The 14519-nt window shown below is 38.4% G+C and overlaps 1 protein-coding gene across 12 annotated transcripts in view; it reads right to left on the bottom strand.

Moving 5' to 3' along the window:
* Positions 1-93: 93 nt before the first annotated feature.
* LOC127496289 (sialoadhesin-like) overlaps positions 94-14519 on the bottom strand; it is a 256687-nt gene continuing 242261 nt past the window's right edge. For all 12 annotated transcript variants that reach the window (XM_051864139.1, XM_051864130.1, XM_051864134.1 and 9 more), the window contains 2 exons: positions 1429-1447; positions 94-1298 (listed from right to left, as the gene is read on the bottom strand). In XM_051864139.1, the coding sequence (XP_051720099.1) occupies positions 1236-1298; positions 1429-1447 (82 nt within the window). In that variant the 3' untranslated portion in view covers positions 94-1235. The remainder of the gene's footprint in view (positions 1299-1428; positions 1448-14519) is intronic.

Genomic DNA, 14519 nt, shown 5'->3' with positions numbered 1-14519 from the left:
TCGAAGCTCATCATACCAATGTTCTTGTATAGTATCAGTCAAATACAGCATTTTCTGACAGGAAAACCACCATTTATGACTCTGACAATAGGGTCTGTTGCAAAATCTTTATAATACACAAGTGGTACATTTAAAAATAAAAGTACAAAATGTGTTACACAGCTAGTTGTTAATTCTGACCTGCTACTGTGTCTGATAAGGATTATACATGTTTCCTTTCACAATCGTTGTACAAAGATTACTATTTCTGAGAGCACTTGTTCAATCTGTTAATTCAGGAACAATGTATTGTCAATACAGTTAATTATAGTGTAAGTACTGTGAAAAAATTCAGTAATGTATAGCAACACAATTTACTGTTTGCTATAGTACTGCATATTTCACAGGCTTACTGGTTTCCTAATAAAATGTTTTTACAGTTTGAATAAAATACTGTAGTTGACCTTTGACCTCTGAATGGCCTCTTGTACACAAAGGCATTTACTGGTTCCTCTGCCTTCAGTCTATGCTCTATTCTAAATGCTCACAGACACACGTTGGTTATCCTTTTTCAAACATATAATTTAGATAGTGATACTTTTGGGAAATGTGATGAACGTGACATTAAAAAATATATATGTTGCAAATTCACCCAATTTTTGTGCAATCAAGCAGTGTTGGTTTCTGTAGAGGACTGTCTCTGACTACAACAGCAAGTTAGCAGCTATGAAAAGATACTGACATTATTAACACCTAGCATGATCTTTGGTCTATTAATGCCTGGAACAAATGCACATTAGTTATTTAGAGAACACATCAAGTGACTGCTGATGACTAATTTTGGATGATTTCAAGTAATGCTTATCTAGATAAAATATTAGATGACTCATCCTGCACTATATAGATTTTTGTCAACACAAATTCTGAAGCCTAGAATGAGAATGTTTCTCCCCCTGTTAATTTAAGGAAATAAATCATCCTAGGTACTAACTAGACTCTATGACACTTTCTGATCCATTTTATATTTATATATCGTTATGTTCTCAGACAAACATGCTGGAAAGTATTGATACATGACAGAGTAGAAAAGCATTAACAAAATCAATTAAGTCAATACATGCATGCTTCAGACTCAAAAACAGACAGTGATTATATTTCTAAAAGTATAAGACAATCTGCTATACTTATTTTGAGCATTTTTCAAAAAAGAAGAAAAAAAGAAAAAACACAGTTGAACCTTGTTTTGTACATAATCATCAGATATTTCCATACACGTTGAGTTCTTCCATGTTGGCGTAATCACCCTCATAATCATAACCCTTAATGTCATATTTAAAAAAAAAAAAAAAAAAAGTTTAGAGTTCAGTCAATAAATTATCTCAGGGGAGCATTTGAAATAATAGAATTTGAACATGTTTTCCACAGTTTAATAATGGTAGAAATACTCACTGGGTAGGATTTTGGCTCACTGAGGTGCATAGTAAAAAGGAATGGAAAAAAACAAAAACAACAACAACAAAAAACATTGTTATCTGCTTTCATCATGGCAACTTTTAAGTTAAAGGAATCTTAAAGTGGCACAGGAACTTTTATTATGGCACTCTGGTTATAGACTGAACAGTATTTTGCTGTGTAACATGCTGTGTAATGGGTTTAGACCTTGAAAGACAAAAATGCTCTGTACCTCTTTGGTGATGGAATACGAGGCTTGGAGAAAGGCTTGTTTCCTGACACTGTAGCTGTGTTGTTTGGCCTGTGAAGAGAGAAAGTTCATCAGTGAGTGGTGTGTAGAAGCAAGAATGTGTGAGGTTGTGAATTTTATGAAGATATGTAAAATACACTGTTCAGTGTGCAAATACAACTGTAAAACATTTGTCAAATGTGTCAACACTCTTTCCCGTTAGTCTGTAACGAGGCGGGACTCAGGGTAAGATCCATTTGCAAGCTTTTATTAAAGCAGAGTTCGTAATCAAACAGGCAAGGGTCAAACAGTGGCAAACAGGTACAGCAGGGACAAGGCAGAATCGTGGTCGTGGAACAGGCAGTGGAATCAGGGCAGGCAGATATCAATACAAAACCAGGAAACAATAAACAGTCCAAAGGCAGGCAGCAGAGAATCGTAGACGGGGGACAGACTAGATCAAAACAGGCAGACAGACAAGATAAATAACGCTCAGAATTGATATAGGAGTAAACAAGACCTCGCAAAGTGTGTGTGGATGTGAGTGGCTTAAATAATGAGCTGCAGCTGGGTCTGGTGATTATTGATTGGTGGAGTGAGTGCAGGTGATAGGCAGGGAGGATTGTGGGAAATGAAGTCCGTGAACGATTGGAACTGTGACATAGTCCAAGCTGCTTCTTTTCATATTAAAATGGTTCGGAGAGAAATTTTAAATTTAGTCTCAAGTCTAAATACAAAGATAAGTTCAGTTAAGAAAACTCTGTTCCAAACTGATTTCCTACATCAGAGAATGGGATTATAATTGTTAGTGTAATATAAATTCAAAGGTTTTATCATTAATTAAGAAATGAAAATTGACAAATTAAATATAATATTTTATACATACCTTTGTTCAGACTGTGTTTCTGACGCGTGCATATCATGACGAGGATGTCTACAATCAAAAAGAACAATGTACTGTAAATATTATGCTTCACTTTTTGTTTGCCATTCTCGCTGTTACAGTCTGAAATATTGAATTCATTTTTGACCAGCACTGTCTCAAGATTATCTAACCCAAATATGGGGAAGATCTGATAAACTATCTAGGCTGAGTTGAAAAGAGTTAGAAAATTCACATCACAAGCAGAAACTCAGTTTTGACCTCTTGGTGGCACTATTCGGTTTGAGATAGAGAACTCAAATATAAATACAGATATTCTGAAGGATGACAACAAACAAACAAATAAAAGAAACATACAAACCTGTGACGCCTTTTATATATGAAGACTCCAGCAAGTATGCAAATGAGGAAGAACACAAGTGAAGAAGTAATGACATAAAGCCCGAATCCAACACCTTGATCTCCTATGATAATATTAATGTTATTAATAGTCACAACTTTCACACATCATGAACTTCAGGTTCTTTTTGACCAGTCATAATAATACCAATGTAAAAAGCAAATCTCATTAACAGAAATTCAAGAAAAGATTCTTAGATATAACTGTATCAGTCTATACTCACTCTTAACACTCAGGAAGGCAGTATTGTTCTGGGTTTTACCACCCCAAAAGTTGGCACTGCAGACAATTTCATCTTTCTCTTCATATCCAGTTGGAATGAAGGTCACAGTGGACACTGTTTCCCAGATGCCTCCACCCATGTGATTGTGACTGACAGTTTCTCGGGCTGTTGGGACGCTCCAGGTGATATTGGGAGGGTGAGAGGAGCATGTGTGGTTGACTGAGCATCTGACGGTGAGGTGTGTCCCGGGCTCGATGTCTTCAGGGAGGGACAACATCACAGGTTCGTCAGGAGATGCTTTTTACCAAGAAACAGAAAAATGTTATATCAGTTCTGGGAGCTGATGAATGAATTAAAATAAAAAATTGTAAATTCAATTTTTCAAAAGTGTATAGTATAGTATAGTTGATATATCTCCTCACCCTGCATTATAATGAACACACAGTTGTTGTTGAAACTGTATTTCTTGTTTTCCTTTTCTGCTCTGAAGCAGAATGGCCCATTGTCATAAGTTTGCACATCATCCATCTCCACAGTACAGTTCTGCTCATCTGGATTTCCCAAGAGCCTTGTGCGGCCTTTGAAGTTGCTTAAAATGTTGTCCGTTTTAGTGTGGAACATGTAGCCATCTGCTTTGGTGATCCAAATAATCTGGAGGCGGGCGACATATTCCCCTTCCATCTTGAAACTGCATGGTATTACCACACAGGAACGAGTCAGTGCTGTGATCACGGGTATTACGACCGCCTCATATTGGAAATTAGCTAAAATGACATATGATCCCATATAATGGATTAATAAACATTATTACAGAACTGAAAGTATTATTGCTTAATATACAAAGGTCTATGAGTGCAGAACAATAGTATAAATATAAGAGTATAGCGTAAGGCCATGAGTCCACCAAAATGTTTTTTTCCTAAAACCAGAATATTTTTTAAGTTGTTTTTAATGGGAGCACCAAGGATATTTCATAAAATCTCCAGCAGCGTGACAAGGCACTGAGCCTCTATAGGCTTTATGCCGAACGTCACAGGAACAAACGGGAAAACTGGTCTCACAGCATCTGCTTACTGGAAAAAGTGTTAACAGCAGTACTAACTTTAAGGCGATATCTATGGATTTTTAAGGTAATCAGCTAGTTATTTTTATTGTTGCCATTTTATTTGATTTAAATATGTAAATGTTAATGAGAAGAACAAAGTTTTTTAGATATCAATATGCATTATGATCATCTGAACGCTTGGTGTTTTTTCCAGCATTGTGCTGGCCTTGACGCTTTGGTGGACACGTGGCCTAAGGGGAAAAAATCCACTTACTTTCATTCAGGATCTGGACTGGTTTTTGATACTCTGTAAGAGAATAAGCAGAAAACAAGTAACCATTTCTGAGGCTGCTTTATTTGTGGTTGGTTTTGTGAAGTGAAGTGTCACATTTGAGCCATAAGCAAAAAAACATACAAGCACTGAATGCAGTAAATGGTCTCAATACTCAAGGGGGTGATAGTTTCCTTCAAATGGCTGTGCTATTTAACCTGTGCTGTGTCCGAAATCGCACCCTATACCCTTAACTCTGAAACAAATACCTTGGGTCTTTAGTGACCCGGGATGTCACTACCCTCCTCCTCATCCATTTTTTGAAGTTAGACATCAACTTTCTTAGTATTCCTCAATCAATTCATTATAAACAATATAACAAGAAAAAATATATAAAATTTTAAAATAATGCATGTTTTCTCTTAAATGTTTTGTAAATTGTATAGGGTCGCTAATGACCCGAGGTGTGTAATAGTGTATTTTTTTTCTGCACATCAATAATTGAATCTTTGATAACTGAATAAGTGCACCTATTCAACTCAGATTAAGCACTATAAATGCAAACATTACAAGGTAGAATTTGAATGGAGAATATTACAAAGCAAGTCAATAAGAGGTTTTCAAATGTCTTTAGTTATCAAGTTTATGAAAACAAAACAAAAAAAGATAAGATACCACGATAATAAAGAGACATAGAGAGATCACATACATGATGCAAATAAATTACTCACGTTGTACACGTAAAACAACAGAGGTTTCAGTGTTTCCTCCAGAAAATTTTGCAGTGCAAATCAGTTTCTTCCCATGGTCTTGTTTTGAACCCAGAAAGGTAATGCTGGAATTGGTGACCCGATCTAATCCAAGTGTTTTGCTCCATGTTGAGACCCTCATGTTCTTATAGTTCCATGTTATGGTTGGAGTCTCTTTCTGGCAGGAGTGATAAACGGAACAACTGAAGTTCTTTGCGATGCCCTCTGTAACATCTGCCAGTTCAGGCTCAATAGTTATTTTATGATGAACACCTGAAATTTAAGTGAAATCTTGAAATAGGTCCAAATGTGACATTTAAAGCGAAAGTTTAAGGTTACTCACGTAACTCTGGCTCCTTGAGATAATGGGAATGAGCATTGCGTCAGCTCGCTGAAGCTTATGGGGAAAACTCAGTTTGTCTCAGAATCCTGAAGCCTGATTGGTTCATGTCACAGACAAATGGCCCGCCAGAAAGAGCGGGGGGCTAGCATGACTCGCTGTGCAGCGTAGTAGCATGGCAAGCTATGCAGTTCTCATTCCCATTATCTCAGGGAACCAGGGTTATGTGAGTAACCTTAAATGTTCCCTTTTGATATGGTTCACTCACACTGCATAAGTTCGCTGACACTTCTGGGGAACTGAATTCAAAAGTGCTGTGCTACAAGCGCAGAACAGAAGCTGCTCTGCAAGCAAACAGCTTGGGGGAACTCAGGATGGTTCCACAGACAGAGCCTCTGGATCGCCAATTCGCTTGAACAACACTAAAGCCAGCAAGAGGGCAGTCTTAAGTGAGAGGGACCGAAGGTTGGTTGTATCGAGCTGCTCAAAGGGAGGGCCCCAAAGTGCCCTAAGAACTGTGGAGAGGTCCCATGATGGGGCTAAGCAAGGGTGGGAAGGATCCATCTTTATAGCCCCTCTGAGAAACGTAACGATCAGGTCGTGTTTCTCAAATGATTGGCCAGCCGTCAGGGCAATATTTGGTTGCCACATACAACTTGAGCGTGGAGGGGGCATGTCCACCGTCCAGCATCTCTTGCAGAAACTTGAGAACTGATAAAATCTCACATTTAGTAGGGTCTAGTTTCTGAGCTAAGCACCAGTTTGAGAAAATAGAGCATTTCTGGGCATAAAGGCACCTTGTGGGAGGGGCTCTAGCATCAGAGATCGTTCCGGCACATATGTTCTTCTGCACCCATAGGAGAAGATGGTTCGCCAGTCTGTGCAGAGGGCCAGACCTGAGACCTCCTTGGTGGCTTATAAAGTCAACCACCGTTCTGCTGTCTGAGGGGACCAGGACATGATGAGCCCTGAGTTCCTGCTGGAACTCCTTGAAGGCCAGAATCACCACCATCATTTCTAGATGGTTGATGTGCCATTCCAACATGTGGGTTGCCCATGAGCGAAGACTATTCTGCCGTCGCACAGGGCGCCCCAACCCGTCTTGGAAGCATCTGTCTTGACCACTTTCCTCCTGGAAACCGAGCCCAGCGTTATCCTGTTCTGATAAAAGCGGGGTGATTTCCAAGGGACCAAGGCCTGTGGGTCACCTTGAGTCAGCCCGTGCACCATGCTATTCAACCATAGCTGGAGTGGTCACATGTGGAACGACTGAAGATGCTGCTGCCATGAGGCCCAACAGCTTCTGAAACCTCTTGAGGGGGAGAAGAGAACCTGTCTTGAATGAGGCTGCCATACTCCTGATTCTCAGGGCGTGCTCCTGAGAGAGCCAAGCCCGCATTTAAATTGAAAACCTCCCCCATGAATGAAATTCGTTGGCTGGGGAACAGCAAGCTCTTGCCAAAGTTGACCCTGAATTCTAGGTTCTCTAGATGGCTGAGGAGCAGGGACCTGTAGACGCATAGCTCCTGTTCAGATTGGGCTATATGCAGCCAATCATCGAGGTAATGTGGATACCTGTCTGTTTCAGTCTCTGTCTGAGAGGAGAGTGCAGTTCTAGACACTTAATGAAAGTACACGGTGCTAGAGAGAGTCCGAATGGAAAGACTGTATCACAACTTTTCATTTTCTGTCGGTCTTAGTACACGATGTAACTACAGAAGAGTCAAGTTTTAAATAGGAAAAATATTGAAACTCTTTGGTCATTTTTTAACGAGATGCTAACGGTCAAATCAGATTCAATGAACTATGCTAAGCTATGCTAAAAGTGTTACCGCCAGACCCGGAGATCGGCTGAATGGATTTGAAAACGGTAAAACTCAACTGTTTAACTCTAGGGGATTTGGAAAATGAGCCTATTTTCAAAAAAAGTGGAGTGTTCCTTTAAACCTAAACATGACCATTTCTAAACCATAGCCTCTTGTTTAATGCTCCAACACATTATCAAGTTTCCGCTTGTGGTCTCAATCCCGTCCCTTTGCTTTTCACTCTTTTTATATGAATAAAGGCCAAAACTGACATTTAAATTTAGAGTGGCTTTTTGGTGTTTTATATTGTTTAGGTTTAGGAGTTGCTTTATAGGCTAGCCATACGCTAGCCATAGCTAGCTGTTTAAAATGAAAATACCCAAACATATGCCATTATGACAAAATTATACCCCACTACATAATTTTCTTGAAGACAAAATTCCCATGCCCTTTCCCTCAGAGGAGGTTTGACATCAAATGTTTCTCAATTCTCATTGAAAGCAATGCTTTACGACTGCGTTGCAGGGAGATTCTAAAACACTTTACGTGGCTTAATGTACTAAAACAACAACCAGGGAAAAACAATGTTCACACACATTTTCAACTGCTAAGACAACGGTAATGTAAATAAAGTGGAAAGACAATATGTAGAGTGTTTCTGACCCCATGGAAATCCGTTATAAAGAAAATGCTTAACTTGTCTGCATCTGCACGTCTGTATAGCCTGTGCTTTATTAACAAGGTGAAGGCCTATATTTAATCTTTTAATATCACTGTATTAATGCATTAAGCCACATTAAATGTTTTCTTTATAACATTCTTTAACAAGCCGAAGAGAGCGCACGTCACACCTCTCTTCATCAGTTTGCACTGGCTGCCAATAGCCGCTCGCATCAAATTCAAAGCTCTGATGTTTGCTTACAAGATAACCGCTGGCTCTGCACCACGATACCTAAACTCACTACTTCAGACTTGAATGCCCTCCAGAAGCTTGTGTTCTGCAAGTGAACGGCTCCTTGTGGTGCCATCCCAAAGAGGCACACAATCACTCTCACTATCTCACTCTATTCTATTCTATTCTATTCTCTCTATTTGTTTATTAAAAATAACACAGCATTTACATACTGTTACCCCCTTGTTAATTTAATTGCTTCTATTGCAGTTCTAACTGTTTCCTTTATACGGTTTATATACGGCTATAAGTGGAAAACACTGAACGTGTAAGCGTTTTGCGTTCATATTCGGCCCGATCTGCATCTACATAGTGGGCTCATCTGCTTGGCTTTATTAATAAGGTGTATACTGAATTTGGTCCTCCAATATCACTGTCTTAGTACATTAAGCCATTAATCTTTTTATGTTAAGCACTTTAAAAATGTCCGCGTCGCTGGACGTGTTTGCCATCAGTATTGTGACAGCATTTCTCTTGGATATGCGGCAGTTTCGGACCCCTCGTGAGTGAGAATGGGTTGACTTTTTAATGGGAACAAGAGGGGAGCAATCTCCCCCGTCACCATGTTGGGACATGTCCTCTGCAATGCCCATTTCAGTTTTAAAATCAAGTCAGTTTTAAAAATCAGTTTTAAAATCAAATAATAAAAATTATTATGGTTTCAGAGACATGGCTTTTGAAAATGTGGAAGAAACTGCGTTTTTCCCTTAAGCATGAGCGAACTGACGCAATGTGAGTGAATTGCATCAAAAGGGAAGTTATCGTTAATAGCACACAATGCAGTTCATATTTGTGTTTACTCACATTTGGCACTTTTGACCTTTGTAGCTGTTACTTTTAAACCACCATGATGTGTTACAGAACACTCAATAGTCAAGAGTTCTGCCTTTACAACACTTGTGCATGTCAGGGTGATTTTCCACAAGCCGTCTTTAATATGCTCATTGTCTGTTTTGACAGTTCCTTCTATACCCTTCAGAATGATGTTTGGTTTGCTGTATGGACACGTGTGGAAAGTTGAACATGCTACTGTGATGGTGTCACCCTATCCTTTCACCTCCATAAATACTGATGCTGGGCTGCTGTGGATGATCTATAATTCACAGAAACATTAGAATTAGTACTTTACATCTTTTTTTTTTTTTTTTAACTATACAGTAACTCCAAAATTTTTATTGCATTAGAAAACAGAATGGCCTCTGCAAACAAAACTTTGCTGCAAAACTTTCCTCAAAACTAACTTGCCTTTTCTCAGCTACTTTTTAACTTATTTTAACCAACTGGTCTTGAGGTTATTTTCTGAGGATGTTCCTACTAGTTATTCTATTTCAAAATTTCCTGTTAAATTCAATGTGTTACTTGCCATTTCCTTGTAATTGTGTTACTAGCCATTTCTGGGTGAAAATTGTTTTTACACAATTTTTTTCAGTGCAGTTGGACAGTCATAGATATTGCAGTGAAGGAATATTATTCAAAGAATATTTACATACTGTCGACAAGAATTGTAGAGGTGACATCATAAAATGCATAGGTGCGCCACCCAACATTTTCAGGGTCAATCCATGCATATAATTTCTCTCCATGGTGGGACTGTTCCAGGTTTGTGATCAGCAGACTGCAATCCCAATTTGATGGGTTCCCATATAAAGACGTTTTCCATCGAAACATCTCAATGACATCGTTTGTATGCAGAGGATCATAAACTAAAGGATAACCTTTAGAGACCCACTGATACCACACAACTCTACGTGGGTTTTCAGGTGGGTATGATGTGTAAGAGAAAGAACATGGTATAACCAGACAGGAACTTCTGAGGCCGTGAATGTCTTTTGGCATTTTCACTTCCCATGCTAAAGTATCAAACAGCAGAACACCTGTGGGACAAAAGTTGAAGAACATTAATGGCTGTGTGTTCATTTAAGCTGCCATTTTTTGCATTTCATTTCACTCATATTGTTTTCAGTTAGTACAGGACATTATAGTACACTAAACTTAGTTTGAATAAGTGTCAGTAGTTTCAGCTCATTGTGACTATGGAAGACCTGTAAGAAGGCATGCTATTGGGATTTTATTTTCTCTTCATTGTTTTCCACCAACATTTTTTCTGCTTTCAATCACGTAAGTAATTATTAGAAATGTGTTATTCACTGCTACAAAATGACATGATGGGTTTTCCATGCACAGCACACAGGTGCGATTAATTGATAATCAAATTATTTGTGTATTATTTTCACTATAGATTATTATTGAAATTAGCAATTAGTTCTTGCAGTAGTGGAATCACCAGCAATCAGTAAAGTGAGACGCAGTTTATGTTGAATATACCTAAGTAATCACTCCATATATACAGTATGACAACTCACAGATACCTGCATTACCAGCTGCTTTTTCTTTATGTTCTGACTTTGCTTTTCATTAAAAGTTAGTACATTATACTGCCCCAGTGACTGGAGAAAGGCCATTAGCGTTACACAGAGATACCTTTAAATTATGTGAGGGTTATGCATGCGTTTTGCTTAGATAGAGGCGGATTTGTTTGTTGTATCATATAATACATTCAGAGGGCGGGGCCCAGTTTGAACGGTTTTTCAATGCTGTGATTAGATAGATCACTTAAAATATTAAATTACCTACTCTTTTGCTCAAGTGGGCGAATCTGATGGTATTGGTCTGACTATAATATCAGCATTATAGTGTTTAGCACAAATCCTTTTAAATTGAAATTAAGTTAGCTAATAATTCTTTGGCTAATCTAATTTAAATACAGAATCTTTTTTATCAGTCATCTGCAGGTAAGCCCTACAAATGCAAGACCTTAAATTTAGCTAGACTTTATGGTGTGCAACTACTAAAATGACCAAGAAGCAGCACAAGAAAAGACCACAGAAATCTTCAGATATAAAAATACTGTATATATAACCTGACCTGAGAAAAGCTACTAAATGTCAGAACATTTTTTTAAAATATCTACTTTGAAATATTTTCATGCCGTATACCCTTATCAATTGAACCTATATGAAAAAGAGAAATAAAAAACAAATTCTATACCTTGTAAAAGCAAATGAACAAGCAGAGATCTCATCATGTTCCCGGGTTTCCCAAAAACAACTGTTGTTTTACATGTACAAAACAGATAAACAAATCTAAATAAAGTGAAGACAGTTTTCAACAATGGAAATGTCATCCAAGGGACTATCTGAGGTGTACAATTTAAATGTCTTTGGATTTGTGGATTAAATTAATTTTAGGTTTAATTGAAACCTTAAGGCCTGGTTTCACAGACAGGGCTTAGACTAAGCCGGGATAAGGCATTAGTTAAACTGGGACATTTAAGTAGCTTTTTATAAATGTGCCTAAAAAAAAAAAAAACATTACTGATGTGCATCTTGAGACAAAACAATGGCTCTGACATATTTTAAGATATGTCAGTGCAAGTTACTTTCAGTTAAAACAGCTCAAACATGCATTTTAGTCTGGGACTAGGCTTGTCTGTGAAACTGGGCATATGTCTTAATCAAATGCATCCCAAAGTATATATTTTCATTCTTACCTTCTCAATGCAGTCTGATTTGCAAGTTGATTGGAAGAAAAAGGTCACCATATACTGCAAAATGCGAGAAACTGTGATGAAAAAGACGAAAATGCTGTTTGTAAGAAAGATCCAATAAGAAGAAGTGCAAACTATACCCTTACACTTTTCATGAACAAAACTGGTAGAGTGGGTAACAGAGAGAGAGAGAGAGAGAGAGAGAGAGAGAGAGATGTGTTATGTTCTTCCTAATAAGGCTATTTGTTTTCTTTAAGATTTTTAAGTTAGTATCATTAAATTAGTGTTAGTATTTTCATTCAAGAAACATCCTTGTTATTTTTGATCGAACTGAACTGCAGCCTACAACCTACTGTACAACTGCAGAAAACATTGTATTATTAAAAAACAAACAAACAAACAAACAAAAACAATAATAAAACAAACACTTTTTTTGGTGATGGCCATGGGAGCAACTGCACATTTGCTGAGGGGTATCAGTGTTGGCTCCCACACACCCAGTGTAGGCTGGAGTCACTTTAAGACCCAGTATCGACACACATCCGATTTCTTTCTTAACTGTTTACATTCATTTAAATGTAGGGTATGCAATTTTGTGAGAAGCTAGCAATATCAAGCTAGCTTTGAAAACATAAGATCCCACCCTCCCTTCAGAGTGCTCTCAAAAGTCATGCCTCCTACAAAACAGATGAAAGTGTCATGTACAGCCAGAGCAGAGTCTGCAAAGCGTCACAAGAGACAGCGTCAAATTACCTTATCTCAAAACACATAACATTACAATAATAATTAACATAAACAATTTAAAGAGCTCTGAATTGTACCACCTGACTGCTGCAGATTACTTTCGGCATTGATAGTGTTACCATAAAAACACATAATTCAAAGGATGTGAACAGTTAGAACGTCACGGGTTGCCATCTTGTAATTACGATAATTTCAACATGGCGTGAACACAGCATAAGCTCATTGTTTTGGTTCAGGAGGAAATGTAAAACGTGCCTGCTGTTTGTTTGTGGCGCTCAGTGACTGTCTGTCTACAACTCTGCATGGCATCATGGAATGTCTGCGTGAGCAGGTGCGTGGAGGTATGGAAATACATAATGTGGCAGGATAAGTCACTTCATTTTATTGGTTGGTTGGAGTATAGTTGGTAGACCAATTAGGTGATAGCAGCCATATTATTTAAGGACCCTTATTTTGACAGATAGGTATGTTTGTGACTTGGGGTGCTTCTCTCTCTCCCTGGCATTTCCGTTTCCGTCCCGATTCCTATTCAGGTATGTTGAGTTTCTGTTGGTGGTGTAATGATGCATATGTTGCAAGGCTAATATGCGCTATTTATAGTTTAATTTAGAGCAGGGCTGGTGGCGGTGGCGTTGGCATTGCGGCAAGTCGTGGCGGAGTTCGCTTGCAGGTATGTTTTGGTGCTTAAATCTTTCGTTGGCCTCAGTGGTGGTATTTATTGTGTGTTGCTCTCAGCAATAGCAGTGAGGGCAGGTGTGTGAATGCTGGCCGGTAGATTGAGTTGCGGCACCGGTAGTGAGTAACCATACAGCTGTGCGCCCAGTGTTTGTTCAACATCAATTGTAAGTATGCCGCTTTTGTCTTTCACATTTGTGATTTTCTGAATTTTTAGATTAATTCTAATACTCCTTGGTTAAAGGGAAAGGGGAACATTAAGTCCTGTTCCTAGCCAATGACTTCATGTGACGCAGCTGCTGTTTTGCTTATGGATACATTTTGGTTTTTATCGTATTTACGGTCTGTGCTGTGTACTGCTCTGCTGCTTGGCGAGTCGCCAGGGCTGTTAATGTTGGCTTCGGAGTATTGTGTCCGCAGGGCTGCCTACCAGTTGAGTTTTTGGATTTAACTTCTTCTGTTAGTAGAGTAATTTGTTGCTATATTTGTGGTTAGTTTTGTCTTGGTTTTGATTTATTTTGTCGCTTTATTATAGTATTTGTTTACTTCCTTTCCCCCCCCTCATTTTTCTTTTGGTTATGTACGGTTTGTTGTAAAGGTTTTTTTTTTATTATTATTCATTGACTCATTGTTCTAGTGCCACTCAGGTGCTGGTTATGTATCTGTTTTGTATGTGGTGTCCTATGGAGGCCTGAGTGTCAGAGCTGCTACAACAGTGTTTGTTAACTTATTATTTTGGTGTTTTTTTTTTATTTATTTTTTTTATTAATAATTAATACAATTTTTGTTTTAATTTCTTTCTAAATGCTTTTTCTCTTTGTTTCTCCAGGGCCAGTGAGGACTCGTGTGGAACTGGGGAGGTTAGCTGCTTTCATTCTGTGGTGTTTCACAGTGTGCTGTATGTGCTGATACAGCTTTCCTTTGGTGGGTGTGTGTGGTGTTTGCTTTGGTGTGAATTGCGGTGGGTTTTGGATGACCTCCTGAGTTGCAGCCGGCCTGCCTGGTTCCCACTAATCCTGGCCCTGGAAACTACTTCAACTATTGTGGGTGTGTTTTGTGAGAGAGAGTTTTAATCAATGCTTGTGATTTTTATAATAAAGTCTATTTTTGTATTGGTACTCACGTCTCCCTTATCTCTTTGCCTACAATTGGTAAAACTTATCTGTGTGTTCTTTTATTGGGAGTTATTTATATCCCACCAGGGTGGCGTAGTCGGATAAATTTA

Source organism: Ctenopharyngodon idella, chromosome 15, assembly GCF_019924925.1.
Source record: "Ctenopharyngodon idella isolate HZGC_01 chromosome 15, HZGC01, whole genome shotgun sequence".
Taxonomy (NCBI): Eukaryota; Metazoa; Chordata; class Actinopteri; order Cypriniformes; family Xenocyprididae; genus Ctenopharyngodon; species Ctenopharyngodon idella.
The sequence above is the reverse complement of the archived record's forward strand: the minus strand, read 5'-3'. Positions and strand labels throughout refer to the sequence as shown.